This window comes from Trachypithecus francoisi, unplaced genomic scaffold (assembly GCF_009764315.1).
Source record: "Trachypithecus francoisi isolate TF-2019V2 unplaced genomic scaffold, Tfra_2.0 Lachesis_group3, whole genome shotgun sequence".
In the NCBI taxonomy this organism is placed as follows: Eukaryota; Metazoa; Chordata; class Mammalia; order Primates; family Cercopithecidae; genus Trachypithecus; species Trachypithecus francoisi.
This window is the reverse complement of record NW_022681468.1, coordinates 145126948-145152432: the sequence shown is the minus strand read 5'-3', so window position 1 is coordinate 145152432 and position 25485 is coordinate 145126948. Positions and strand designations below refer to the sequence as shown.

The 25485-nt window shown below is 46.1% G+C and overlaps 1 protein-coding gene across 2 annotated transcripts in view; it reads left to right on the top strand.

The window, feature by feature from the left end:
- Positions 1-13930, top strand: part of SORD (sorbitol dehydrogenase) — a 45375-nt gene extending 31445 nt beyond the window's left edge. The window contains exons 5-9 of one of the 2 annotated variants that reach the window (XM_033190263.1): positions 2355-2473; positions 5296-5361; positions 5984-6159; positions 9116-9237; positions 12738-13930. In XM_033190263.1, the coding sequence (XP_033046154.1) occupies positions 2355-2473; positions 5296-5361; positions 5984-6159; positions 9116-9237; positions 12738-12930 (676 nt within the window). In that variant the 3' untranslated portion in view covers positions 12931-13930. Of the gene's footprint in view, positions 1-2354; positions 2474-5295; positions 5362-5983; positions 6160-9115; positions 9238-10153; positions 11613-12737 lie in introns of those variants that run through there. The other variant, XM_033190264.1, reaches the window with a different exon arrangement.
- The last annotated feature ends 11555 nt before the right edge of the window (positions 13931-25485 follow it).

Sequence of the window (25485 nt, the reverse complement as noted above, 5' to 3'; positions counted from 1 at the left end):
ATATCAAGTCTCCAGCATGAGGTCTGGCCCATAGTAGGTACTCAGTAAATGGTGCCAAGCTGTGCCATACTCGTGGCCTAGTGGTCTGGGAATGGAGGTGCAGGAGTAGACCTGAAAGAGAGCCTTGTGCTAGTGGTTTATAGGGAATGATGGGGCTCTGGTTGGCAGTGGCAGTGGGGGTGCTGAGGAAGGTCTCTGGGGAGTCATACAGCCCCTGCCTTTCTTTTCCTCCCAGGGTGCTTTCTGCCTGTGTCCCCAGTTCTTCCCTACCCAAGCCCTCCTCTCTGATGTCTTTTTAGGATTCCCATACTACCACAGCCTCTTTATTTGTGTACCTACCTATTTTCTTTCTATTTTCCTGCTTCCTCCTTGGCTTCTTAATCATCCATTACCCAATTTGGTCTGTTTCCTGAACCCCATTGTAAAAACTACCAAGTTGCCTCATCGCTCTCTGGTGTTTACAAAGTCATGAAAGGTTGGGGCTGGGAGGAATCTTGGAGTCTTCTCATCCTTGTTCTCCATCAACCCCCACTGGACAAGATTGGAGAGGGTGGAGTCAGTGGTTTTCCCAAGGTCAGTGGCAGCGGGGCTGGCCTCCAGGACTCCTTGTGCATGCTTCTGCCTCCACACCAGATAGCTTTCCAACACGGTTGGCTGTGTTGGGTGCAGGCGGATGAGGCAGCGTCTGCTTAATCTGTAGAGTATTCTTTCTGATAACAGTCTTCCCTCATCACCTTCCCCAATCCCATCTCTCCTCGATGTAGCTTCCATGCAGTCCACCCTCTGCGTAGAGCCCTTCTGAGTTCTTCAGGAAGCCCAGATGTGGAAGGGCAGGCATGTCTGGGAGCCTGTGGAGTCCCTGAGAGAGTTTAGGAATCTTCACTATTTCATTTTAAACTTTTTCCCATTATGTAGAAGGGATACTTCTAGGGGGAGTAGAAGGAGTGTGACCGCAGTCAAAGCAGGAGAGTGGACTGGAGTAGGGAAAGTGATGGGAAAGAAGCCGAGGGGAAGGGATAAGGGGTGGTGGGCGGCAGCTGGGCCTCCAAAGGCCTGGGGAGTAGTTCTGTCAAGGATCAGGGACAGTGATAGGAGGACTCTGAGTTATTCTGTTGAAGGTTAGGGACAGTGTTGAGAGGATCATGGGGATGAGCACATGGTTTGGCTGCCACATTTATTTCTTTCTTGAACTTGAGGGTTTTCATGTTCCTGTGTGTGGAGATTTGGGGTGCTGGGTAAATCCTGGGCAGTGAGGAACTAGCAGAAATTGGATATTAATATTAGCTACACAGCTGCTCAACCAGGAGGCAGCTGATATGGGACAGGCAGAGGATGTGGAATCAGGACACCTTGGTTAAGTCTGGCCTTCCATTCCCTAGCTTCATAACCTTGGCAATTCTCTTAATGTCAGTGAGTTTCAGTTTCCTCTTCAGTAAAATAAAGGTTTTTTTAAAAAGCCTGCCCTACCTGCCTAACATGGTTATCATGAGGATTAAATGAGGTAATGGATGAGCATGCTTCCTCATCTGTAAAGCTTTATGCAAATACTTGCTGTCATCATTAGCGGTATTATTGAGAGGGTCAAGATGCCAGTGGAAGTGAAAACCTAGAACCCAGAGTGAAGGTGACACATCATTTAATCAGCTATGTGGAACAGGCCCTTTTTCCTCTTAACTGGTCCTGGGTGAGCCGGGCAGCTGCTGTCCTCAGATGTGGTTCCTCTGGAATGTATAATATGGGGGGTGACTATCAGAGTGATGCCCATTGCTAAATCACTGTTCTGCGAAACTGGTGATAGTCAGGATTGTTTGCTAAAGTGAAGCTAAAAAGGCTGTAAGTTTGAGAAGCAGACGAGATGCTGGAACGTGGCCATGTTAACTCCTTGTTAAGTAAACTTTTCGTTTATTAATGATAACCACCGTGCCTTACCTTGGATAGCACATTACAGAAAATGTAACGTGTTCATTTCACTGAATTGATTTCTCCAAAGAAAACCATGTTGCCTTCTTCAGATGGGGACATTGTGGCATGGGTTCTGGGGTCAGAACATAGCTGGCTTCTAATTTGAGCCCTTTGGGCCCCTCACTAGCTTTGAACCACTGGGGCAAGTCATTTAACCCACCAAGCCTGTTTCCTCATCTGTAAAATGGGAATGATAGTACCTACCACAGAACTATTCCAGGGCTTTACATGAGTTAATGTATATAAATTGCTTAGCACATTGCTCTGCACATAAATAAATGCTGGATGAATGTTAGCTATGGTTGTTATGACAGTAACGTTGGGCATGTATAATACTATTGTTAGCATTGTCGTTAACTCAGAGCATCTCTGTGTGTCGAATGATTCCTCAGGCTTCCTGACAACGTCACCTTTGAGGAAGGCGCCCTGATTGAGCCACTTTCTGTGGGGATCCATGCCTGCAGGAGAGGTGGCGTTACCCTGGGACACAGGGTCCTTGTGTGTGGAGCTGGTAAGAAACAGAAGCCACCCTGTTGCGGGTTAATTGACTAGGAATGCGGGGACCTCTCTGCCCATCTCATTCCCCCTCCAAGGCTTGAGATTTGTTCTAGAATCCTTCTGGGTAAGGGAGGATTGCAGTGTCCCGTTCCCTCCGTGACTAGCACTTTGCTGAACAAATGAGTGTCTGCAGACATGATATTAACTAGAGTTATATGTCCTAGGCAGCATAGTCCTTTCGTTCATTTAAAGAATGAATTGGCTGGGCACGGTGGCTCCCGCCTATAGTCCCAGCACTTTAGGAGACCAAAGCGGATGGATCACTTGAGCCCAGGAGTTCAAGACCAGTCTGGGCAACATGGTGAAACCCATCTCTACAAAAAAATACAAAAATTAGCCGGTGTGGTAGTGTGTGCCTGTAGTCCCAGCAACTCAGAAGGCTGAGGTGGGAGGATCACTTGAACCTTCGAGGTCAAGGGTGCAGTGAGTCATGATTGTGCCCCTAAACTCCAGTCTGGGTGACAGAAGAAGACCCTGTCTCAAAAAAAACAAGACCCCATATCAAAACAAACAAACAAAAAGAATGAATCTGGGCCATGCGCAGTGGCTCATGCCTATAACCCCAGCACTTTTGAAGGCTGAGGCAGGTGGATCACTTGAGGCCAAAAGTTCAAGACCAGACTGGCCAACATGATGAAACCTCATCTTTACTAAAAACACAAAAATTAGCCAGGCGTGATGGTGCGCACCCTATAGTCCCAGCTACTTGGGAAGCTGAGACAGGAGAATCACTTGAACCTGGAAAGCAGAGGTTGCAATGAGCCAAGATTGTGCCACTACACCCCAGCCTGGGCAACAGAGTGAGACTCAGTCTCACAAAAAAAAAAAAGGAATTAATCTGGTGATTATTTTTGAACCCTTGATGGGAAACTAGGGAAATTTTTTTTTTTCTTAAGACAGAGTCTCACTCTGTTGCCCAGGTTGGAGTACAGCAGTGCAATCTTGGCTCACTGCAACCTCCACCTTAGAGAAATATTTTTGGTAGTAAAGGGAAGGGCAACTCTTGGAACTTTCTAATTATACCAGCAAAGTGATGGCCTAGTCCCATCTATGAATAAGGCAGACCCTGTTCCCAGCCAGTGGGAGGAGTGAGCAGTGGTCTGCTCCCACACCACTGGGAGCCAGCACTCTGCCTGCAATAGGGTTGTAGCTAGCTGCCTTCCCTCATCCCCTGTTTCCAGCCATCTGGAACAGGCCTGAGCAGCCTCGGACTGAATCATTCTAGGCTTCTAACTGCTGGTGACCCAGACAGCACGCTTACACTCCTTGTGGTGTGATCTGGGGTTCCTCATACTTGTTTGTGATTTTCTTTGGCAGGCCAAATAAGTGATCACAGGGTTTCCTAAGAGGGGTGATGGATGTAGAATAGACTTGCCACAATGGGCTAGCAGACTGCAGGACTCAGGTGACAGATTCTTACAAAATCTGCATGGATCCAGTACCTTTTTACCACAGAAACGGAAAATAAGTCACACATACCACATACATGCATGCCTTGCCCCCAACACACACACACAGAAATTCACCTGCAAGCCCGTCACCGATTAGCCCAAGAGAACCACTATTAATATTTGGGTATAGAATCTTTTAGTTAGTTAGCTTTTTTCTGAGACCATGCTAAATCCGCTTCCTTTACCTACTCTTTTTAAAAAATCAGGCAGGGCACGGTGGCTCATGCCTGTAATCCTAGCACTTTGGGAGGCTGAGGCAGGCGGATCACCTGAGGTCAGGAGTTTGAGACCAGCCTGGTCAACATGGTGAAACCTTGTCTCTACTAAATACAAAAATTAGCCAGCCATGGTGGCGGCTGCCTGTAGTCTCCACTACTCAGGAGGCTGAGGTGGGAGAATCACTTGAACCCGGGAGGCGGAGGTTGCAGTGAGCTGAGATTGTGCCACTGCACTCCAGCCTGGGCGACAAAGCAAAACGCTGTCTCAAAAAAAAAAAAAAAAAAATCAATCTACTGTGAACATTTTTCCGTGTCAATAGATAAAGAGTTATGGCGTAATTTTTAATAGCGGTGTAGTTTTTTAATCTTGCTTTGTTGGACATTTCAGGCATTATTTTTCAGTGTTTTGTTTTCTGAGGGAGTTCACAAAATTGTTCTCAGGGGGTGTGTACAAAAAGTAAATCCCCAAAGATATTCTGCATTGCTTTCATTCTGTGGGTCTGATTTTTATATTAAAACCACAGTGTCACTTAGCATGCAGATACTATGAGGAAGCAGGTATCTCAGGAAAATCCTTGCATACCTGAGTATCCTGGGGCTATGTGAGCACCTGGGCCAACCCAGGGAGCCAGCTCACTTAAGGACCCTCTCCAGGTAGTCCTCAGAGGACACCTAAAAAGAATATGTCTCTCTCTAGGGGAGATGTGATGGGTTCTCACGAAGGTCGGGGCAAAGAAAGAACAGGAAAACAATTCCAGACCTTCCAAGAGTTCTTATATTCTGAATAAATTTGTGTTTCCTTGAATCCTGTGGTTCTTTGAGATTATCTCCACTAGTGCCCAGGAGTAAGTGGGAAGTTTTTAGCTCTGAGGTTTGAGAGGATTAAATAGAACCCAGCACTAGGAGCGTGTTTCATGTAGAGAATAATTCTTCATGGATTCATTCACTTCTGCATTCAACAAACAGCCGGTAAGGTCTTATCATGCCAGGCACTGGGGTAGATGCTAGACACACACAAAAGATACGGTTCCTGCCCATGGCCTGGACGAGTGGGAGAGCAGATGTTGAATATTTCACAAACATCTTCCGTCTTCTGCTTTGTTTAGGGCCAATTGGGGTGGTCTCTTTGCTCGTGGCCAAGGCAATGGGAGCAGCTCAAGTAGTGGTGACTGGTAAGGCTTTGTTCTCTTTCAGTCTCCTTGATGGGGAAACAGCTGGGCCTACTGTATGTGTATGTGTAAGGAGAGGTTATCTGTGATGGTGTGGAGGGGCGAGTGTGTAGTGTCGTATGGATTGTGGAGATATAGAAGAGTGTGCGAGTGTGTTTTGTGTTAGGAGAAGCTATTAGAGAGAGTTTGTGTGAGAGTGTGTGTGTGTGTGTGGGTGGGTGTGTTTGTGTAGCTGTGTGGTGGACATGGGAGTGTATGAGGGTATAGAGCAGGGGTGTCTAATCTTTTGATGTCCTTGGACCACATTGGAAGAATTGTCGTGGGCCACATATAAAATACACTAACACTAACGATAGCTGATGAGCTTTAAAAAAAAGTTCTTTCAATCTCATAATATTTTAAGAGAGTTTAGAGATTTGCATTGGGCCATATTCAAAGCCATCCTGGGCTGCATGCAGGTTGCGGGTTGGACAAGCTTGATGTGAAGAGGATGTGTTGGGCTCAACAACACCACCCATTGCACCAGAGCTTTGTTGCCATCAGATCTTACACCTCCATTTTCTTTTCTTCCTAATGAGTCATCAGATTTCTCTGTTTGAAAGAATTTTTTTTTTTTTACCTTCAGACCTGTCTGCTCCCCGGTTGTCCAAAGCCAAGGAGATTGGGGCTGATTTAGTCCTCCAGATCTCCAAGGAGAGTCCTCAGGAAATCGCCAGTAAAGTAGAAGGTCTGCTGGGGTGCAAGCCGGAAGTCACCATCGAGTGCACGGGGGCAGAGGCCTCCATCCAGGCGGGCATCTACGTGAGTGGGCTGAGGGCAGCTTTGGGGAATCGGCATAGGGAAGTGAAGGAGGTAGAAGTAGGGAGTGAAGCTTCTTTACCAGCTTGCTGTGTGAGCCCCAAGCCAAATTGATTCATCTTTTGTTATCTCTGTTTTCTTATCTCCAGTGTGGAGATTGTACTTGAACTTGCCTTACATCCTCATTGGGCCATCTGAGGTTCACACAAGATAACAGCTATACATGGGCCTTGAAAACTGTTCAGGACACACACTTTGGGGATGGGGTTGGCTTCATGATCATATCCGTGATCATAAAAGTGCAGTAGTTTTGGTAAAAAGATCAAGAAGAAGAACAGAGAATGATGCCTTAATTGTATGTGGGAAATCCCCATCTTATTTTATTGAGGAAAACTGCAATCTTTTAGTCGTTGATATAAAGTGACAGACATTCAGTTAGTCACGAAGGCGAGGTTATTTTCCAGGTTCACAGGTGTCTACTGCTTGTTTTGTCTCCAAGACTTAGGAACAGATAAGCTGCCAATGCCTGACTCGCCCCTCAGGGACCCACCAACCACTTATGGGAAGTTGGCAGGAAGTTGGAGGTGGTGGGAGGGAGTGGCATTGACAGATCAAAGTACGAGGAAAAGAGGGGAAAGAGAATAACTTCCAGGTTCCAAGCCCTACTGCGTGCCAGCTTCTCTGCTGTACTTTATAAACATGATGCCTAATCTGCACAATAACCCTGAAAATCAGTTACCGTTTTATGCTGAGGGATTTGTGGTTTGTTTGAGGCAAGCCAGTCAGGCCCAGGCCCAGCCCTGCCAGGCCCCAGTGCCTGAGTTGCCCTACTGCTTAGGAGAGGAAGCAACCCAGTGCCCTGCTGCTTAGGAGAGGAAGGGAAGGAGGGGACAAACAACCATGCTAGGGTGGGGGGACAGGGCCAGGGCTCGGGAGGGTCGCAGGCAGCTGTCACCACAGGGGACTCCCGTCCCTGCCTCCCAGACTGCTTCTCCACAGTAGTGTGGGCTTCCTCCTTCCTTCTGAGTCCAGCTGATTCATGCACGAGGGCACTTCGCATCACATGAGACATTCTAGGGAAGGCTGACTCACCAAGCTGAGTAGCAGAGCTGCCTAGACCTCCTCCTACTAAGTTGCCCGTGGCCTTAGGAGCTGAGGAAGCAGTGGGGAAGAGGGAGGAGCGGGTGCCACCTCGGCACTGTCCTGAGGTTCAGCTGGAGTTGGCCAGCCCTCTGCTTCACTGTCACAGGCAGTGGTCGCCATGGGGGAAGGGGCAAAAAGAAGCTGAAGCTCAGAGAGGAACATGGGTCTGTGTGTGACTGATCTACCCATGGTATGTCTTGGGTACCTGCCATGTGCCAGGCATTTTGCTGGGCACTTTGAGGGCTAAGTCGTGTCTACTGTCTTCAAGTTGTTGGCAGGTCAGTGACCTCCACCCCACAGAGAGGCAGTATAAGCTGGACGACTTCAAGGACGTGGCTCTCTTGTGCCCGGTCCTTAGAGCATTTGGAACAGCTGGCATTTCCAGCTGTTGATGGTGGCGGCCTGGTTGCCAGGCTACCTGAGGCAGGCATGGAGGTGAATGTGACCCATGGGGCTCACCGGACCTACAGCAGTGTTTCTCTTGATGTAGGGAGTGGGACTGTCATGCATGACAGGTGCTATAGAATCCTATAGGCCACCCCGCCAATGAGCAGGCTAGGCGGCTGCACCAAATATGGACATATCTGAGCATCACGGTCCTGCCAGGTTCTGACTGGATAGTGTTTGTGATGAGACGCGGCAGATGCCTTGGGGTAGAATTGATGTCATATCCTTGATGCAGATGCCATACCTGCAGGACAGTGTCCAGGTGGTTCCAGCATTCCTTGACCTGGGGTCAGCAAACTGCTGACATCTTGGCAGCTTGGGATGGCCAGTTGGTGTTCCTCCTCATCACCAGGTAGAGAAGAAGTGCTGATGAGAAAGTAGTTTCCCTAGAAAATGGGCTGAGAGGGTACGTCCAGGGTGCCACAGCTCTGAAGCGGCCGCCCCGGGAGTCACTCCCACACCACTCACACCCTGAGTTCACCTCTTGGTCATGGCACCGCAGGCCTCTCTCCATGGCGTATCCTTCATCTCAGAAGGGGAGGCTGTGGTGTGTGCCTTTCTCTAGTTCCACTATTTAGCACCTAGAATGGTCTCAATAAATGCTTGCTGCTGACTATAATGAACACCCAGCGTGACTGAATTGTCCATTGTTCTATCTCTCACCACACTGAGCACAGTGATCCCCAGAAAGCTCTGGAACAAGCACAGCACTCACAGGGAGTTCTGGGGAAATTTTCAGGAGAAATTTCGCAGCCACCTGTGAAATTGCCCACTCCAAGTGGGCAGCTGATAAGGCAGATAAACATTCAAGGAAGACACAACCCATTATGGCTCATACTGTTGAGGTAAACATCTCCGGAGCAAAATGATTTCTAACCGCCAGCGTGCACGCACCTATAAAGCCTTTTTAAACCACAGAATATAAGTGACTCATCTGTCTCGTGTTTATAGTTTTCTCAGCACCAGTGAGCTTAGAGGGTCGGCGGTTCCTTCCAGCTCTGATGAAAACGCTGCCTGTGGAGGGCGCTCTGTGGGAGGAACAGGTGCTTAGACTGTGGAGCTAGCTGAAGCCAATATTGGGTCCCGAATCTGTAAAGCTTTGGAAGACGTTTCCACTGTGCCTGGTTCTCCGTGGGTTAAGTGTATTTTTTCAGAAGGTTTAAAGGAAACAGTGTTTACTCTGCCAGTCTGTTAAGTTTGGTTGGCAGGTTGAGCAGTTCAGCACTATACAAGAATCACATTCTCTGGAATGTTGAGATGCTCAGCTGATGCAACCAGAAGATACTTGTGTGATGATACTATGTTATTGTAAGTGGGAAGTCAGTATTTCTTACCTTCTGAGCTTTCTTGTTTTTACCTCCTTTTACAGGCCACTCGCTCTGGTGGGACCCTGGTGCTTGTGGGGCTGGGCTCTGAGATGACCACCATACCCCTACTGCATGCAGCCCTCCGGGAGGTGGATATCAAGGGCGTGTTTCGATACTGCAACACGTGAGTATGCTGTGGGTGAGCCGGGATGCCCAGCCTCCAGCAAGACCAGGGCAGGCCCCACTCAGCCTCTGGGCCCATGAGTCTCTGCCTGTGTGTTCATGGGGGGCACTCCCTGGCCGCACTGATAGCCGTGTGATATCACAGGGATCCAAAGAGAGAGCACTCATTCCCAGTTAAAGAGTGGGAAGGACAGAAGAGTGAATGGAGGGAAGGAGGGAGGGATTTTGAAGCATGCTCTTACTGGGCGTCTGCTGTTTATCCCCGCCAGGCCCCTTTTTGCCCCCATTTTCTTAAGTTGCCAGATCTCCATTTTCTCCCTTTAAAGGGAAGAAGGAGAGAAAGGACAGAAGGAAGAAATCAAGTCCTGTGGCTCCCGTTCCTGAGCCCTAGGGCCCACCCTGGGGAGCAAAAGGGTCTTAGTTTGCCCCACCAGTTTTCTGCAGCTCCACCCTCTCCCCGCCTGGGGCCTTCTGGCTGGGACCCCACTCCCCAGCAGTGTCCCTTACTCCTAGCTTTAGAGGCTGCAACTCCATGCCCTCATCAGGGCACCAGCTTTCCAGTAAGCTGAGCTGTTAGTGGGTGTGACTGGATTGTCCTGGGCTGCCTCCCCACGGCTTCTCTGCCTTTTCCCAGTGGCTTCCACCATGTGCCTTGCTCCTTCGTGCCACAGGAATTCTAGGCTCCATGGCAGACATGGCAGAGTGAGGGGGTGGGCGAGGGGTGGGGGCATTGGAAATGGGCTCTGTACCCCTGAATCGTAAGCCATAAGGTCCTTTCCTCAGTTGCTGGCCTGTAAAATTGGCTTTGCCAAACCGCAGTGCTAATTATATGGCCAAGCTGATGTAGTGCTTGATAGTTTTGGGCACCTGACTCTTTCCTCTTGAAGGTTGAATATAATGCTCATGCTCTTTTACAGGTGGCCAGTGGCGATTTCGATGCTTGCGTCCAAGTCTGTGAACATAAAACCCCTCGTCACCCATAGATTTCCTCTGGAGAAAGCTCTGGAGGCCTTTGAAACATTTAAAAAGGGATTGGGGTTGAAAATCATGCTCAAGTGTGATCCCAATGACCAGAATCCCTGATGTTAATTGGCTCTGCCCTCATCCCCACAGTATTGGGATCTCAGGGCACAATGGCTGGACAGGGGTGGGTTTCATGCAGAACTTTCTCTTTTGAATGTTAAGAATAATTAATATAACTCATTGTGAACAGAAGTCCTTACGCAGAGGAATTGGTGTGCCTTAAAGATATAATCTGGGATAGTTTGGGGGAACTTGTAGCCAGAATGGCCTGTTCATGCTAAGCAAAGTCCAGCAAGCACAGCAGAGTTTGGCAGGCAGGTGCTGGGAACTCTCCTTCTTCCTGGAGTGCCTTCATTGAGTAAGGAAATCTGGCCCGTGGGTTTCCTGGTTCCACTGCTACTGACCCGGAGGGGAATGAGGGCTGAGTTATGAAAAGATAACTTCATGAAGACTTAACTGGCCCAGAAGCTGATTTTCATGAAAACCTGCCACTTAGGGTCTGGGATGAAGGCTTGTCAGCACTTTCAGTTTAGAATGCAATGTCTCTAGAGACACATTGGCTGTTTGGTTTGATGATAAAAGGAGAATAAGAAAAGGCATCACCTTCCTGGATCCAGGATAATTTTCAAGCCAATCAAATGAAAAAAACAAACAAAAAAGGAAGTGTCATGTGAGGTTAAACCAGCTTGCATTCCCCTAATGTGGAAAAAGTAAGAGGACTTCTCAGCACTGTTTGAAGATTGCCTCTTTTTCAACTCCTGAGAATTGTGTTATTTCACTTGCCAAGTGAAGATCCCCCTCCCCAACATACCTCACTCCACCCCACCCCTAAGCACGGTCCCTTGTTACTAGGCAACCAGGAAACTGCTACCTGTTGACCTCGCCAGAGACCAGGAGGGTTTGGTTAGCTCACAAGACTTCCCCACCCCGGAAGATTAGCATCCCCTACTAGGCTCATACTCAACTGATGATTATTAGACAATTCCATTTCTTTCTGGTTATTATAAACAGAAAATCTTTCCTCTTCTCATTGCCAGTAAAGGCTCTTGGTATCTTTCTGTTGGAATGATTTCTATGAACTTGTCTTATTTTAATGGTGGGTTTTTTTCTTTTCTGGTAAGATTCGGATCCAAATCACATCATGCCCACTTGTGACTTGGAGATTGTTCATCAAGAATGAGGAGATAGTAGCCATGACATAGCTTGAGCTGTAGCCTTTAATCCCTTACTTCGACTGTGGGTGGAGGGTGAGTTTGGAGAGGTTCTGATTTTCTTGTAACCTGGGAAAGCCATGACCTTGTGTCCGAATCTGTCAGATTACTTTGGGTAATAAATATTGTTAGTGGCATCTGACTCATGCTGCTGTTTATGGTCCTGTTTAGCGGGCAATGGACTTACGTTACCCATTTCCCAGAGGAAAGGATCCCAGGATTTTTGAAGGTGACATATTTTCTGTACCAAATATAATATCATTGACATGAATTATCTCTAATCCTCACAACAAGGCACATACACAATCATTTTGTAGATAAAGAAGATATAAATGCCAGAGGAGACCTTAAGATTGTCTTAACACAACCCTTTGGCTAACAAGGGTGGAAATTGAGGCTCAGATTGTGGAAGTGACTTGGCAGATCACACAGTGGGTTAGTCAATGGCCCAGAATTACACAGAACCCAGGAATCCTGGCATCAAATCGTTTACAACATGCTGCCTCATAGGCCTGAGGGGTCCAGTCCTAGGGGACAAAGGATGCCCCCATGGCACCACCCCCACCAAGCAGCTCCTACTCATGAGAAGATGCACTCAGCAATCTCGGTGGGAACATCCTCATGCCCTGTGCCCAGTTTCAGGTGCCCAGGGAAGGAGCTCTGTGTCTGCTTCAGCCAGGGCTTTAAGAGGAGAAGGAAGCTGGGAGTGAGGGGCAGAGGCTGTACCAGAGAATGTCTGCTGGTGTCTTGGAGGCACTTCCTGCAGACTATGCACTCCTTGCAAAGCCATTTCACTGCTGCCCCTTCATCCTCCTCCCTGAGCCCTAGGTAGAAGTCAGTGTGTGGAGGAGGCCACCCAGAGATGACCCTGACCAGGCCCCACCGCCTGTAGCCAGACCCGGCCTCTGTCCCAGCTGGCTGCTAATAGTCAGCGTTTCTTCCCTGTTATTTGGCCTCCGTACCTTGAACCTAGGTTGACATCATGAGCAGAGGACAGTTCTTAGGAAAGGCAAATATCCCATAAATCCTACTTGCCTCCCCTTCTCCTAATCTCTGGCTCTACCAACTCCCCAACAGGCCTCCTGCACACACAACAGGAGCCAGGAGGGAGGAGGCTGGACTGTGCTACACAAGGGAGACTGGGTGGGGAAGATGTCAGAGAACCAGTGACTGAGTGCAGAGGTGACTTCACACCAGCATCTGTGGTTGTCAGAGGTGGGCTGCAAGAGGGAATTGCTGGAGCCAACACGTCCCCTTTCTCGTTTAGGGTCCGTGGAGCAGTCTGCTGCTTTCTACCCTCCAGGTCGTGTGAAGGGTCCTTCCCAGCTCTCCGCCCTGACACCTCTTCACTCACTAGCACTGGTGTTGCTGACTGGGTGGGGTCCTCAGTGTTGACTGAAAGCCCGAATCAAGTGCCAGGCACTGGTGGCAAAGCACACAGAGTCTGCTGGAGCTTCTAAGGTCACGGAGCTTGTGGGGAATTCACATGCTTGGTTCCGGGACTGATTCACTGAGACGATCAATATTGATTGAGCACTTAGTGGGTTGTGGTGGTGGTAGGAACGAATTCCTGGGCTTCCTGCAGCCCCTTTCCATAAATCTATACATATAAAACATGTACATGCATTTGTAAACATTAAGGGAGTATACTTTACATTTTTCATTTTACTCGTAACAGATGAGGACTTAAAAAAAATCACAATTATTAAATAATTCCCATTACTATACCCGATAAAACTAATAATAATTTCATAATAGCTAATAATCAACCCATGCCATATTTTCCCTAATCTAAAAAAACAGAAAAAATTACTTTTTTTTTCTAAAGACAGGGTCTTGATCAGAGCTCACTGCAATGTCAAACTCCTGGGCTTAAGTGATCCTCCTGTCTCAGCCTCTGGAGTAGCTGGGATTATAGGCATGCGCCACCATGCCTGGCTACTTTTCGTAGAGAAAAAAATTTAAAAAGGTCTCACATTGTGGCCCAGCGTGTTCTTGAACTCCTGGCCTCAAGCCATCTTCCTGCCTCAGTTTCCCAAAGCACTGGGATTACAGGCATGAGCCACCATGCCCAGCCAAAACTTTACTTTTTTACACTTGCTTTTCTGGAATCAGGATTTAAACATATTGCATGTGGTTGATATATTAAGCCTGTTTTTTTATTTTTTGTTCTTTCTTAAGCCTCTTTATTATAGTTCCTCCTACATTTTGGTTTACATGCCACTGACGTTGAAGAAACTGGGTCCTTTGTCTTCTAGATACTGTTTTACAAATGTGCTTGTTTTCATTAAATAAATGGCTTAACCCTTTTCTATGTCAATAATTATACACATCATTATTTTAAATCACCACGTCCCATTGTATGGATAGACTATCATTTATAAAGCAAATGGCAGTATTTTTAGTGTTTGGATACTTTGCAGAGTTTTGCTCTAATAATAAAGTTGCAATGACTACCCTTGTTGCATATTTTTGTGCTCCTGACTTATTATTTCCTGAAGTTATTAATACGTTATTTCTTGAAGTTGTATTTTAGAATGAAAATAGCTGGGGTTAAAGGTACACACATTTTTAAGGTGACCTGGTTAGACAAGAAAACACAGTATTGACATTAAGACTGTCTAAGAGAATCTGTGGGGGTGCCCCAGGCCTTGTGTGATGTGGGAGGACTCTGGGGTCTTGGGTAGCTCACAGGGGCTGCTGAGAATGAGGCCATGAAGCCACTGGCTCTATGGCTTCAGGTCACCCTTGGGAAAGCAGAGGCCTAGACCTATAAACTTGGACAGATTTTGCCAACTTTCCAGGCCCCAGTTTCCTTATTAATAAAATTGGTGGTCCCTTTTAGCTCCGGGACTATTGCCAGGACGTGACACCAAACAGCTCCTGTAAAGGACTGGCACAGAATTCATAGGGAGCTGTGACCCAGCCACTGTGGAGCAGTGAGCCCAAATCAATTAACTCATACTGGAAGCCTTCCCTAGCCCTGCCCCTCCACCTCAATTCCAGGGGACACTGGGTACCATTCACCAAACTTTTTTTTCTCCTCCAGGTTTATCTTACAACCAAATCCAAGCAGAGGCTGCCCCACCCCAACTCCCCATTTTACACAAGGGGGCAATGCCAACCAGAATTCAGCAGCATGGCTCCCTCACCCCTCACCACTTCCATTGCTCAGGGCACTATGGGGAGGGAAAATCCCACCTCAGCCCAATACACTGCCAGCGTTCCCTACTACAGGCATTCTGCAATAGTTACACCAGACCTGGGCTCACTGACATGGCTGGGATGGAAGAGGCTGGGCCAATGGCAGCTTCAGCTAATCTTGAGGCTGCCATGTTCACTCTTCCCCACTGGGACTCAGGAGGGTGAGAATCCCTGATCCCCTGTGGCACACAAGGAGAAGGCACTGGAGGAAGGAGCCAGAGGGAGGCAAAGCAGAGAACCCATGAAACTTGCTCACCTACAGAAAGCAAAATGCCCTCACCTTAAGTAATCCATTCCCACTGCCACAGCAACAGATGGGTGACTTGGAAGTTGAGGAGCCTCCGTGATGGCTTCAGGGATCTTCCCAGAAAGTACAGAACACATGTTGCTGTCTTTCTCCTGGCTAGGCCTACCCAAGTTAGTCAATATCCAGGAGCCCCTTTCCCTTGTGCCTGACCTGTCAATTTCAGGAAACTAAAGTCTTGAACTGCTGATCTACCTTTTGGCCCAGTAACAGTGTTATTCAGGATAAAAATATTTCTGCTTGTAATAACCTAGAATTAGTGTTTCTTACGATACACAAAGATGGGGTGTATTGCTGTTGAATGCTGTCAGCAATGAAACAGCAAAAGAAAAAAATGGGTGAGAGGGAGGAGCATAAGACCAACTGAGATCTGTTTCACTGAGAAGCTCAGGGCAGGAGTTCCTGCAACTCTAAAGAAAGGCCATTCACCAAATTTTTTTTTTTCTTTTTGGAGACAGGATATTGTCCTGTCGCCCAGGCTGGAGTGCAGTGGTGCGATCTCAGCTCACTGCAACCTCCACATCCCGGATCCAAGTGATTCTCCTGTCTCAGCCTCCTGAGTAGCTGGGATTACAGGAACACACCACCACGCCTGGCTGGCTTTTTATATTTTAGTAGAGAATGGGTTTCACTCTGTTGCCCTGGCTGGTCACTTGAGTTCAAGCAATCCCCTTGCCTCGGCCTCCCAAAGTGCTAGTGGCAAGACCCACTGCGCCCGGCCCATTCACCAGACTTTAACAAGCCACCAGGAAGAAGTAAGCGTGTTGTGTGTAGAATGTTCCTTATTGGTTCTGACCTCTCCAAGTAGGTGCAAATCCATGTGACATAAAATGACTTGGATTGGGTACTGGCTTAGTCCATTTTGTGTTACTATAGCAGAATATGTGGGACTGAGTGATTTACAAATAAAGGGCTTTATTTAGCTCACAGTTTTGAGGGCCAGAAAGTTTAAGGGCATGGCCTGGCTTCTGGTAAGGGCTTTTGTGCTACACCATAACATTGCAGAAAAAGTCAAAGGGGAAGCAGACACGTGTGAAGAAGCCAAACTCAAGGGACATCCTGGCTTTGTAACAACCCACTCTTGTGGATCTAATCCATTCCTGAGAGAATTAATCCAGTCTTGCCAGAGTGAGAACTCATTACCTTGAGAATGGCACCAAGCCATTCGGGAGGAATCTGTCCTTATGACCCAAACACCTCCCATTGGGCCCCGGCTCCCAACCCTGCCACATTGGGGACCAAATTTCAACATGAGTTTTGGTGGGGACAAACTCAACCCATAGCAGGTGTTAATATGCAGATCTTAGATGCTCAGACCCCAAGAGACTTGGCAGTTCGTAGAACCCTTAAGGAACTTTGCCTTCTGAGTGATTTGAAAGCATCCGTCACATTGCTGTTTCATTCTGTGGGCACATATCTGTATTTAACGCTGTGCTTATATGCTTAACAATACTGTGTAGATTTTTGAGTGCTCTTGCATATTTGCACTATCTGCTTTCAGGAATACTAAAGGGAATCATATCTCTTGCCACCCATCATGTGAGATGGGATAGGGCTGCCAGCGCTGACTATTAAGGTTTGATGACTCTCAGGAACTACTGGAGAAACTGTTATCAGTAAGCAGAAGGAGTCCAATACATGATCTGTGAGGAAATGAACGCGGAAAACGCTGGGAGGCAAGGAATTAGTCATCCAGGGCAGACGGAAGAAAGTGACTGAGCTCTGGCCTTTGGGGGCTGGGGCTGCTGGTTCTGGGGAGCAGCTGGACTTTCAGCATAGCACAGGGACAGACAGGCTCCAGCCAGAGCTCTCCTGGGCCAACCCCAACTTGCCTTCCCCTGTACCACACACTAAACCCCCACACCTTGCTGAATGCCCAACAAAACTAGGACCTGAGGAAGGCCCTTGCTCCTGCCATGCTGCCTTCCTCCGGAATGGGTTTCCAGAAGGAACGATGCTTCTGAAGGGAAGACAGACATTGCCAAGGTGGCTGGCTGGGGAAGTTTCTGTCATCTAGTCCATATCTGTGGGCCTGTGGCTGACTGGAGGGACAGCTCACCTGCATTTGGAAGAGGCACCTGTAAAGGTAGAGACCAGTGGGTTGTGTAGATGTCTCAGGCTCCCAGTAGTAAGAAATACGTGAGTACACGTTAGGCTACTCTGCTTCCTGATGACCTTGAGCAACTCACTTGACTCCTTCAAGCTTCGGGTTCCTCATCCTTTAAGTGGGAAAAATAAAAGAAGCCTCAGGCTTGTCGTAGGGACAGAATAAAGAAGCTTGATGTTCTTCCCCCTGGTGAATGGCACTCTGATTATGCTTATTAAGTGCTTGTGCCCCTGCCCTTGTCTCACCAAATTTTCTCTCTTGACCTGTTAAATGAGTAGGATGAATAACCCTCAAGACTTTTCCAGCTCTGAGTCCTGAGTCTGCAAAGGTGCTTGAAGGTATGTGAGGAGTTCCCAGGGTGGCAGAAAAGGCCTCAGCCTGGCCTTGACCCAGCATTGTCAGCAATGCCACAAACCTGCCAGGGAAAGAGAGATGGCAGCAGACCCAGAGGCCAGGCAGGGAGGAGGAGAGGAACCAGGTGTCGATGTAGGAGCTGCCTCTTACCAGCCTGCTCTGCTCCCCCAATGCCCTCCCCCACGCGAAGAGCCACTGGACCCAGGAGCCCTGGGCGCTTTGTCCACATGGACAGGGACCCCTAGAAGCCATGACCAAGTCTCACACCTACATTATGGAGGTGTCCCTAACTGGCTGGCACAGTGCCTGGCATGTAAAAGTAGCTCTGAAAACGTCTGTAACCCGATAAGCAACCAGACCTCACTCCCAGCTCCCAGGCATTTCCATCCTGCCCATTAGCCTGAGCTAAACCCAGAGCAGCTGGGAATCCTCAGGCCGGCAGTCTCAACACGCAGTGACTCACCGTGTGGAAGGGGAAGTTAAACCTCAAGGACCAGGAGGGGCACGTCCAGAGACTACAGCAAGAGGAGGGCTCACCTGGCCTAGAGCCCCAGGCTCCAGAAACCCACCAGAGACAGCCTGGGGTCCAAATAAGACAACTGAGCTGGACCTCACTGAGGGACAAGGAGTAGGATCTGTTGCTCCATCCAGACAGTTTCGGCTTTTAAGGGGGAATTGTGGGGGACCCTGTGGTGTGGTGAAAACAATACCGGACTAGAGGCAGAGTTCTGAGTTCTGGGCCAGGTCCTCAACCCATTAATTTTAGGAGAGCTAATAGTGTACATGTTCTTTTTTTTTTTTTGAGACAGAGTAGAATCTTGCTTTGTTGCCCAGGCTGGAGTGCAGTGGTGCAATCTCGGCTCACTGCAACCTCCTCCTCCTAGGTTCAAGCAATCCTCCTGCCTCAGCCTCCCAAGTAGCTGGGATTGCAGGTGTGAGCCACCACACCCGGCCTTGTGTATGTTCTTGAGTATCCAGGTAGGAGTTGGTGAAACCTCTCAGAATTGTTATCATCTCTACAATAGAATGCTAAGCTTCTGTGATGAAGAATAAGGAATGAATCACAACAGCTGAACTGGGTGCCCACTATAGGCCAGACACTATTCTGAGAATACCAATATCTTAACTCATATAACCCTCACAATGACCCTGTGAGAGTAATATCATTGCCCCCATTTTAAGGCTGAGAAAACTGACGTACAGAAGGATTAAATGATTTGACCCAGATCCCGCCTACTTCCTACATACATATGTTTGAATATGTGCAGGAAATAATGTCCAGGCTGATGGACCTCAAACCAGTAATAGCAGTTAGCTCTGGAGGAAAAGACTTTGGGGTTTTGTGTTGTTTGCCCAGCGGGGTGGTTGGGGACAGGAGGACTTTCATTTTTTACTGTATGAATTCCTCTATAATTTGAAAATTTTTTAAAAAGCATGTTCATGTATCATTTTTGTAAGTTAAGAAAAATTAATAAGAATGTCACACTTCACTGTGGCTTTCAGGCTCAGCTGCAACCTTTTCATTTCCAGAAAGCCCTTGACTGCAGCCATTTCCTAGGAGCAGTGGAAGGGAAGGAAGCACCCACTCACCCCTACAACTGTAGCAGACCCCTGGGCAGCCTGGGCAGGGCGATCTGCGATACCATAGACCGCGCAGGTTTATTATGAGGCCTCAAGGACCGTGGGAGGACAGTAAAACAGATCCCGAAAACACTGCTTCCGAGAAGCCAGCTGCTTCCTTTCACTAGTGCTCAGTCTTTCAACTAACCATCTACTTGATCTGATGGTCAGCAGACTAACTGTCCACAGTAGGGCAGTCCTTGGCACCTCCTTTTAGGTTGTGTGCCTGTATTTTTGGTTTTAGCCATGTTTTGTGGACTCTGAGTCATTGAGTTTTGTTTTTGAATCAAGATTACAAGCCTTCCAATTTTCTGAGGAGTTCGTCTGGTTTATGGCTGTGACTATGATGCCTGCACGTCCATCCTGCCTTGGATGCACCCTTATTACTTCCTTCATTTGCTTTCTTCCCCTCTTTATCACCCCCTGCAATTTCTGTAGAGGACTTTGTTTCCTGGGTCCTTTTAAATGAGGTCAGAAGGAAACATTATTTTATCTTTCTAGTTTTTAAACTGGTTTTACCTTAAGAAACTTTAACAGACTATTTTTTGGCTGGGTGTGGTAGCTCACACCTGTAATCCCAGCACTTTGGGAGGCCAAGGTGGGAGGATCACTTGAGGTCAGGAGCTTAAGACCAGCCTGGCCAATATGGTGAAACCCCGTTTCTACTAAAAATACAAAAATTAGCCGGGTGTAGTGGTGCACACCTGTAATCCCAGTTACTTGGGAGGCTGAGGCAGGAGAATCCCTTGAACCCAGGAGGCAGAGGTTGCAGTGAGCCTCGATCAAGATCACGCCACTGCACTCCAGCCTGGGCAACAGAGCTACACTCTGTCTCAACAACAACAACAACAACAACAACAACAACAAAAACCACAAAGTTTTAATACACTATTTTTTATCATTCCTACTATTGATAGCTATTAATAAGTAGGTTATGTTTTGACTTTGTTTTAAGGAAATGTAGATGTGAGTGTTTTCTCCTCCAGCCTTACTCACCCTGTGGTATTATATCCCTGTCTAAAAGCTGCTGAACCTCGCTGTTTACCTTCTAGGTAGTTCTTACAGTATCATATCTGATAACACTGTTTAATCAGACCTCATGCCACTTGACATGTCTCAGCCAGTCTTTCCAATCGCTTCTCCGTGTGCATGTCCCCACAGTTCGTAATGATTAGCTCTGCACCTGAGGACTTGTGTAGATAATTCTCTCAAGCCTTCCATTTCTTCAAATATTCTTCCAAAGGGGAAAAATAAACTTGGGTTTATTATGTTGCTAATTTATTTTCCTTTAGGAAGTGCAGCTTTGCTTTCAGACTGTTCTCTTTTCTTTTCTTTCCTTTTGTTTTTTGGAGATGGAGCCTCATTCTGTCACCCAGACTGGAGTGCAGTGGCATGATTTCGGCTCACTGTAACCTCTGCCTCCCAGGTTGAAGCAATTTTCCTTCCTCAGCCTCCCGAATAACTGGGACTACAGGTGCGCACCACCATGCCTGGCTAATTTTTTGTATTTTAGCAGAGATGGGGTTTCACAGTGTTGCCCAGACTGGTCTCGAACTCTTGAGATCAGGCAATCAGCCCACCTCAGCCTCCCACAGTGCTAGGATTACAGGCATGAGGCACCACGCCTGGCCAAACTGTTCTCTTTTCTAAGGCTTGAGAAATAGTGTCTAAAGACATCTTATGCTAGCCTCTTAAAATATCTCTTTCTTAGCCCCCTGTAACCACTCACAAATACTACACCCCCACTTGTATTATCTTATTTGATCTATCTCTGAATTCAGAGTTGGGAAGTAGATATGTAGAGAAATGTGCAGGATCATATCGCTGTCTGAACTTTACAAACATTATCTCATTTTACCCTCACATTCGCTTTACAAACATTATCTCATTTTACCCTCACATTCGCTTTACAAACATTATCTCATTTTACCCTCACATTCGGCAGGAAATTGAGGCTCATAGTAGTAATGGAACCCAAATAAATATAATTGACATGTCAGGATTTGAGCACCAGGCTGGTTGCTCCAAAAGCCATTCCCTCAACCACAATGACTCTGTATTTTCTTCATGATATTCTTGGTCACCCTGTTGCCCTTGTATCTTGCATTCTCTTTGTTTAGCTGCTATACCCGTCAGGGATTTTTCTTTTTGCATTATGATCAACTCTGTTTAATTTGGCTCTATTTAGATTTTCTATGCTGGTATTCTTGGCATTGCTAATTATTTGCTGTCTTCTATAATGAGGTTTTAACTCAGGGAAAAATAAAAAGTCCCTACCTTACCTCAAACCCCATTTTCCTAGAGGACTCCATTGCTAACAATTTAGAGTATATCCTTGCAGACATACCCCAAACACCATACTCACACATATATACTCTCTCTCTCTCTATATATATATGTATATATAATATATATACACACACACACTACACATACATACATATACTTACACATTAATTTAATTTTACAAAAATGGGATTATATCCTGGTTATACAGTAGGCCCTTCATATCTATGGGTTCTGCAACCATGGGTTTAACCAACTGAGAATTGAAAATATTCAGAAAAAAATTCCATCAAGTTCCAAAAAGAAAAACTTGGATTTGCTGCACACTGAGTATTATGTTGAATCCACGCAAATGAAGTGATGTGTTGGTGTCATATGAGGTGTTGCAAGTAATCTAGAGATGATTAAAATATATGGAAGAATGTATGTAGGTTATATGCAAATACTACACCATTTTATATAAGGGCATCTACAGATTTTGGTATCCTTAGGGGGTTCTGGAACCAATCCCCCATGGATACCAACGAATTACCGTATGTATTTCCATGTCAGTAAATGTAAACCGTATTTATTCCTTTTCATGCCAACATATTGAGTGGATGTGTATAACATAACAGCCATTGCACATAACATAGCATCTGTTGTATGGATGCACCATGTATCATCATGCATCATTCATCATTCTCCTGTTATTGGGTGTTTAGGTTTCTTCCAATATTTTGCTACTATAAATCAATGAATTTCCTTGTATATAAATCTTTCCATATAAGTGCAAATTTTTCTATAGGATTCTTAGAAGTGGGACCATTATGCTGAAGGATATTAACACAATTATCAAGCATCACTCCTATGCTTCCTTGGGGGTAGGCAAAAATATTTTTCTCTTTTTCTTTCAGAATAAATGCTACTGAGTTGGAGATTTGTTTTCAGTATTTGTCCCGTTGTCTTTTTCTTCATTGGCTTCTCTTTTCCTTTTGATGGCAAAACGCTGATCTTTTAAATTTGTTTTGACACAATCATCATAATTAAAAAGCAACAAAAGTTTGATTGTGACAACAGTCATCACTGTAACACATCAACTTTGGATTTTTCTTGATTGCCTCCAGTCTTCGTGCATGTGTAATCATAATCTTAAAAATCTCTACTGTTAATCCATGATTATGAAAGAAGTAGATATTTGTTATTTTAAAATCTCAGAGATGTGTAACATGGAAAATAAAAGTCACTCTTAGTTCTACTTCACCCCCAGATATACTGTTAACAGTTTATAAGTAAATATTTTCAGTCACAATCAAAATACAGATACAATTTGTATCTATATACAGTAGAAATAGAAGTACAATTTCTACTTAACGATATATAAGTAAACATTTTCATAGTCACAATCAAAATACAGATACAACTTTTATCTGTATACAGTAGAAACAGAAATACTATTTCTACTTAACGATAAATCTTCTTTTTCTTCTCTTTTTTTTTTGAGACATGGTGTGGCTCTGTCACCTGGGCTGGAGTGCAGTTGGCCTGATCTTGGCTCACTGCAACCTCTGTCTCCTGGGCTCAAGCCATCCTCCCCCCTCAGCCTCCCAAATAGCTGGGACTACAGGTGCATGCCACCACACCGGGCTAATTTTTGTATTTTTAGTAGAGACAGGGTTTCAATATGTTGCCCAAGATGGTCTCGAACTCCTGACCTCAAGTGATCCACCCACCTTGGCCTTTCAAGGTGCTGGGATTACAGGTGTGAGCCACTGCGCTGGGACACCCTTATCCATTCTTATGTGCTTTTAAAATATTTGTAATTATAGTTTTTCCAAAAAGACTTTTGTTTGGATTGGAATATTTAAGATACGGTCTCACTTTTTCACTTAGGCTGCAGTGCATTGGCGTGATCATAGGTCCCTGCAGCCTCAAGCTCCTGGTTTCAAGCTATCCTCCAACCTCAGCCTCCTGAGTAGCTGGGACAACAGGTGCACGCCATCACACCTAACAAATTATTTTATTTTTTGTAAAGAGAGAGTCTCACTGTGTTGCCAAGGCTAGTCTCGAACTCCTCTTCCCAAGTAGTCCTCCCACATCGGCCTCCCAAAGTGCTGGGATTATACAGGTGTGAGTCACCATACCCAGCTCTTAAAACAAATTTTTCATGTATATTTTTTATTTCTTATTAAGAATATTTTGTATTTTTGAACAATGTACAAAAGTATAAAAAGAAAAATAAAATCAAACATATCATCACCTAGAAATACCCACTCTTACCATTTTGGTGAGTTTTCATCCATAAAAGTAAATATTTGTCTGGATTCCTGGTTATTTTCCTAAGACAGGTTCCTACAAAAGGAATTAGTAGAACAAACCTTTTAAGACTCTTGAGATATTTTGCCAAACTTCCTGAATACAAGATTGCTCATCTAATAATTTTCATCACACATGGTTATATAATACTCCATTTCATTGTATAGTTTACTTAATCATTCTCTGATTGTTGGACATCCAGACAATTATGGCTTCCTCAGGTTGCCAAGAGAATTACGAGAGAGAGCTATTAGGAAACCAGACCTTGGGTCTGACACAGAGGAAATCTTCATTACTATTCCTTTGCCTACCCCCTGCTTCAATCACTCCAGGTAATGGACTTCCTGTCCGCGGGAGAACTCAGCCCTAAATGCCTCCTTCCCCATCTGGGACCACTCCAACACATTCCCCAAAGCTTATGCCTTCCAAAGATGTCAGCCTCTTCTGAATCCTGACGAGGTGAGGCTCTTGTTTTCCAGAACAACAGTGGGTGTTGTTTCCATGTCACACTGGGTGTTGGCAGATCCAAAGGTAAGGGGAATCCAAAGATACCCTTTCCTTAGAAAGATGGCATCTTTAGGATCTGGCTGTGGAAGAGGAATGTAGTCCAACCAGCAGGATGAGTACTCCAGCCCAGCAATGAATGTGTACATGGACCTTCTTCATTCTTCACGGTTAAGCTCCAAATCCTCCTCTTGCAAGGACCTTTTCTGAATTCCCTTTCTGAATCCACTCATCTTAGCATTTAATCAGTTGCTTATCACATAGTGTAATGTATTCCTGAACTATCCCTTGAGAATGTGCTGTCTGTCTGGCACTTTACTAGGCAGGGGAAAAATGACAGTGAACTATAGGCATAAGTCCTGCTCTCTACGGGGCTTATAGCATAGAAGGAAAGAGGAACATTGAGCAAGCATTGTGCTTGCCAGTGTGATAAGTTACTGTACTTTCTCCCCAGAGTTGGATTGGTTTTTGGCTCCTGGAGGGCAGGAAGTATGTCTTGCTTTTCTTCTGGACCCTGTGGGATCTAGTATGATCTGTGTTCACAGCAGTTGTTCAATAAATACCATCAGAACAATTAACAATGGAAAATATATTATGAAAATGCTTGGTTGCTTATACCTTTAGAGGCATCAGGATACAAAGAGCGGAGACGCTGAGATATCATAGGATTCAAACCCTTATTTTACCTGTTACTAGCTGAATGCCTGTGGGTGATGTACTTGGAGTCCCACATCTATACAATGGAGGCAGTAATACCTTCTCCAGAGAGTTATTGTGAGGATTAAGTGAGGCAATTTATGTAAATGTGTTACAGGACCCAACTCAAAGTAAACCTGTAAATATTAGTTCCTTCCCCAGACTATTTAACCTTGGTTGAGAGGCCAAGGAAACTGTTTTCTTCTATCCATTTGAGACACCGAGTGCAGAAGGGAAGAGTGAAGTTTCAGGTCTAGAAGGGGTTTTAGCCTAATCCTTTTTTTTTTTTTTTTTTTTTTTTTTTTTTGAGACAAGGTCTCACTCTGTCACTCAGGCTGGAGTGCAGTGGTGCAATCTCAGCTCACTGCAACCTCTACCTCTCAGGTTCAAGAGATTCTTGTGCCTCTACCACCTGAGTAGCTGGGATTACAGGCGCCTGCCACCACACCTGGCTAATTTTTGTATTTTTAGTAGAGACAGGGTTTCCCCATGTTGACCAGGCTGATCTCGAACTCCTGGCCTCAAGTAATCTACCTGCCTTGGCCTCCCAAAGTGCTGGGATTACAGACGTGAGCCACTGTACCTGGTCAGCCTAATTCTTTTATTTTCTTGGTAAGACAAATAGAGGCCCATAAAACTCAGGTG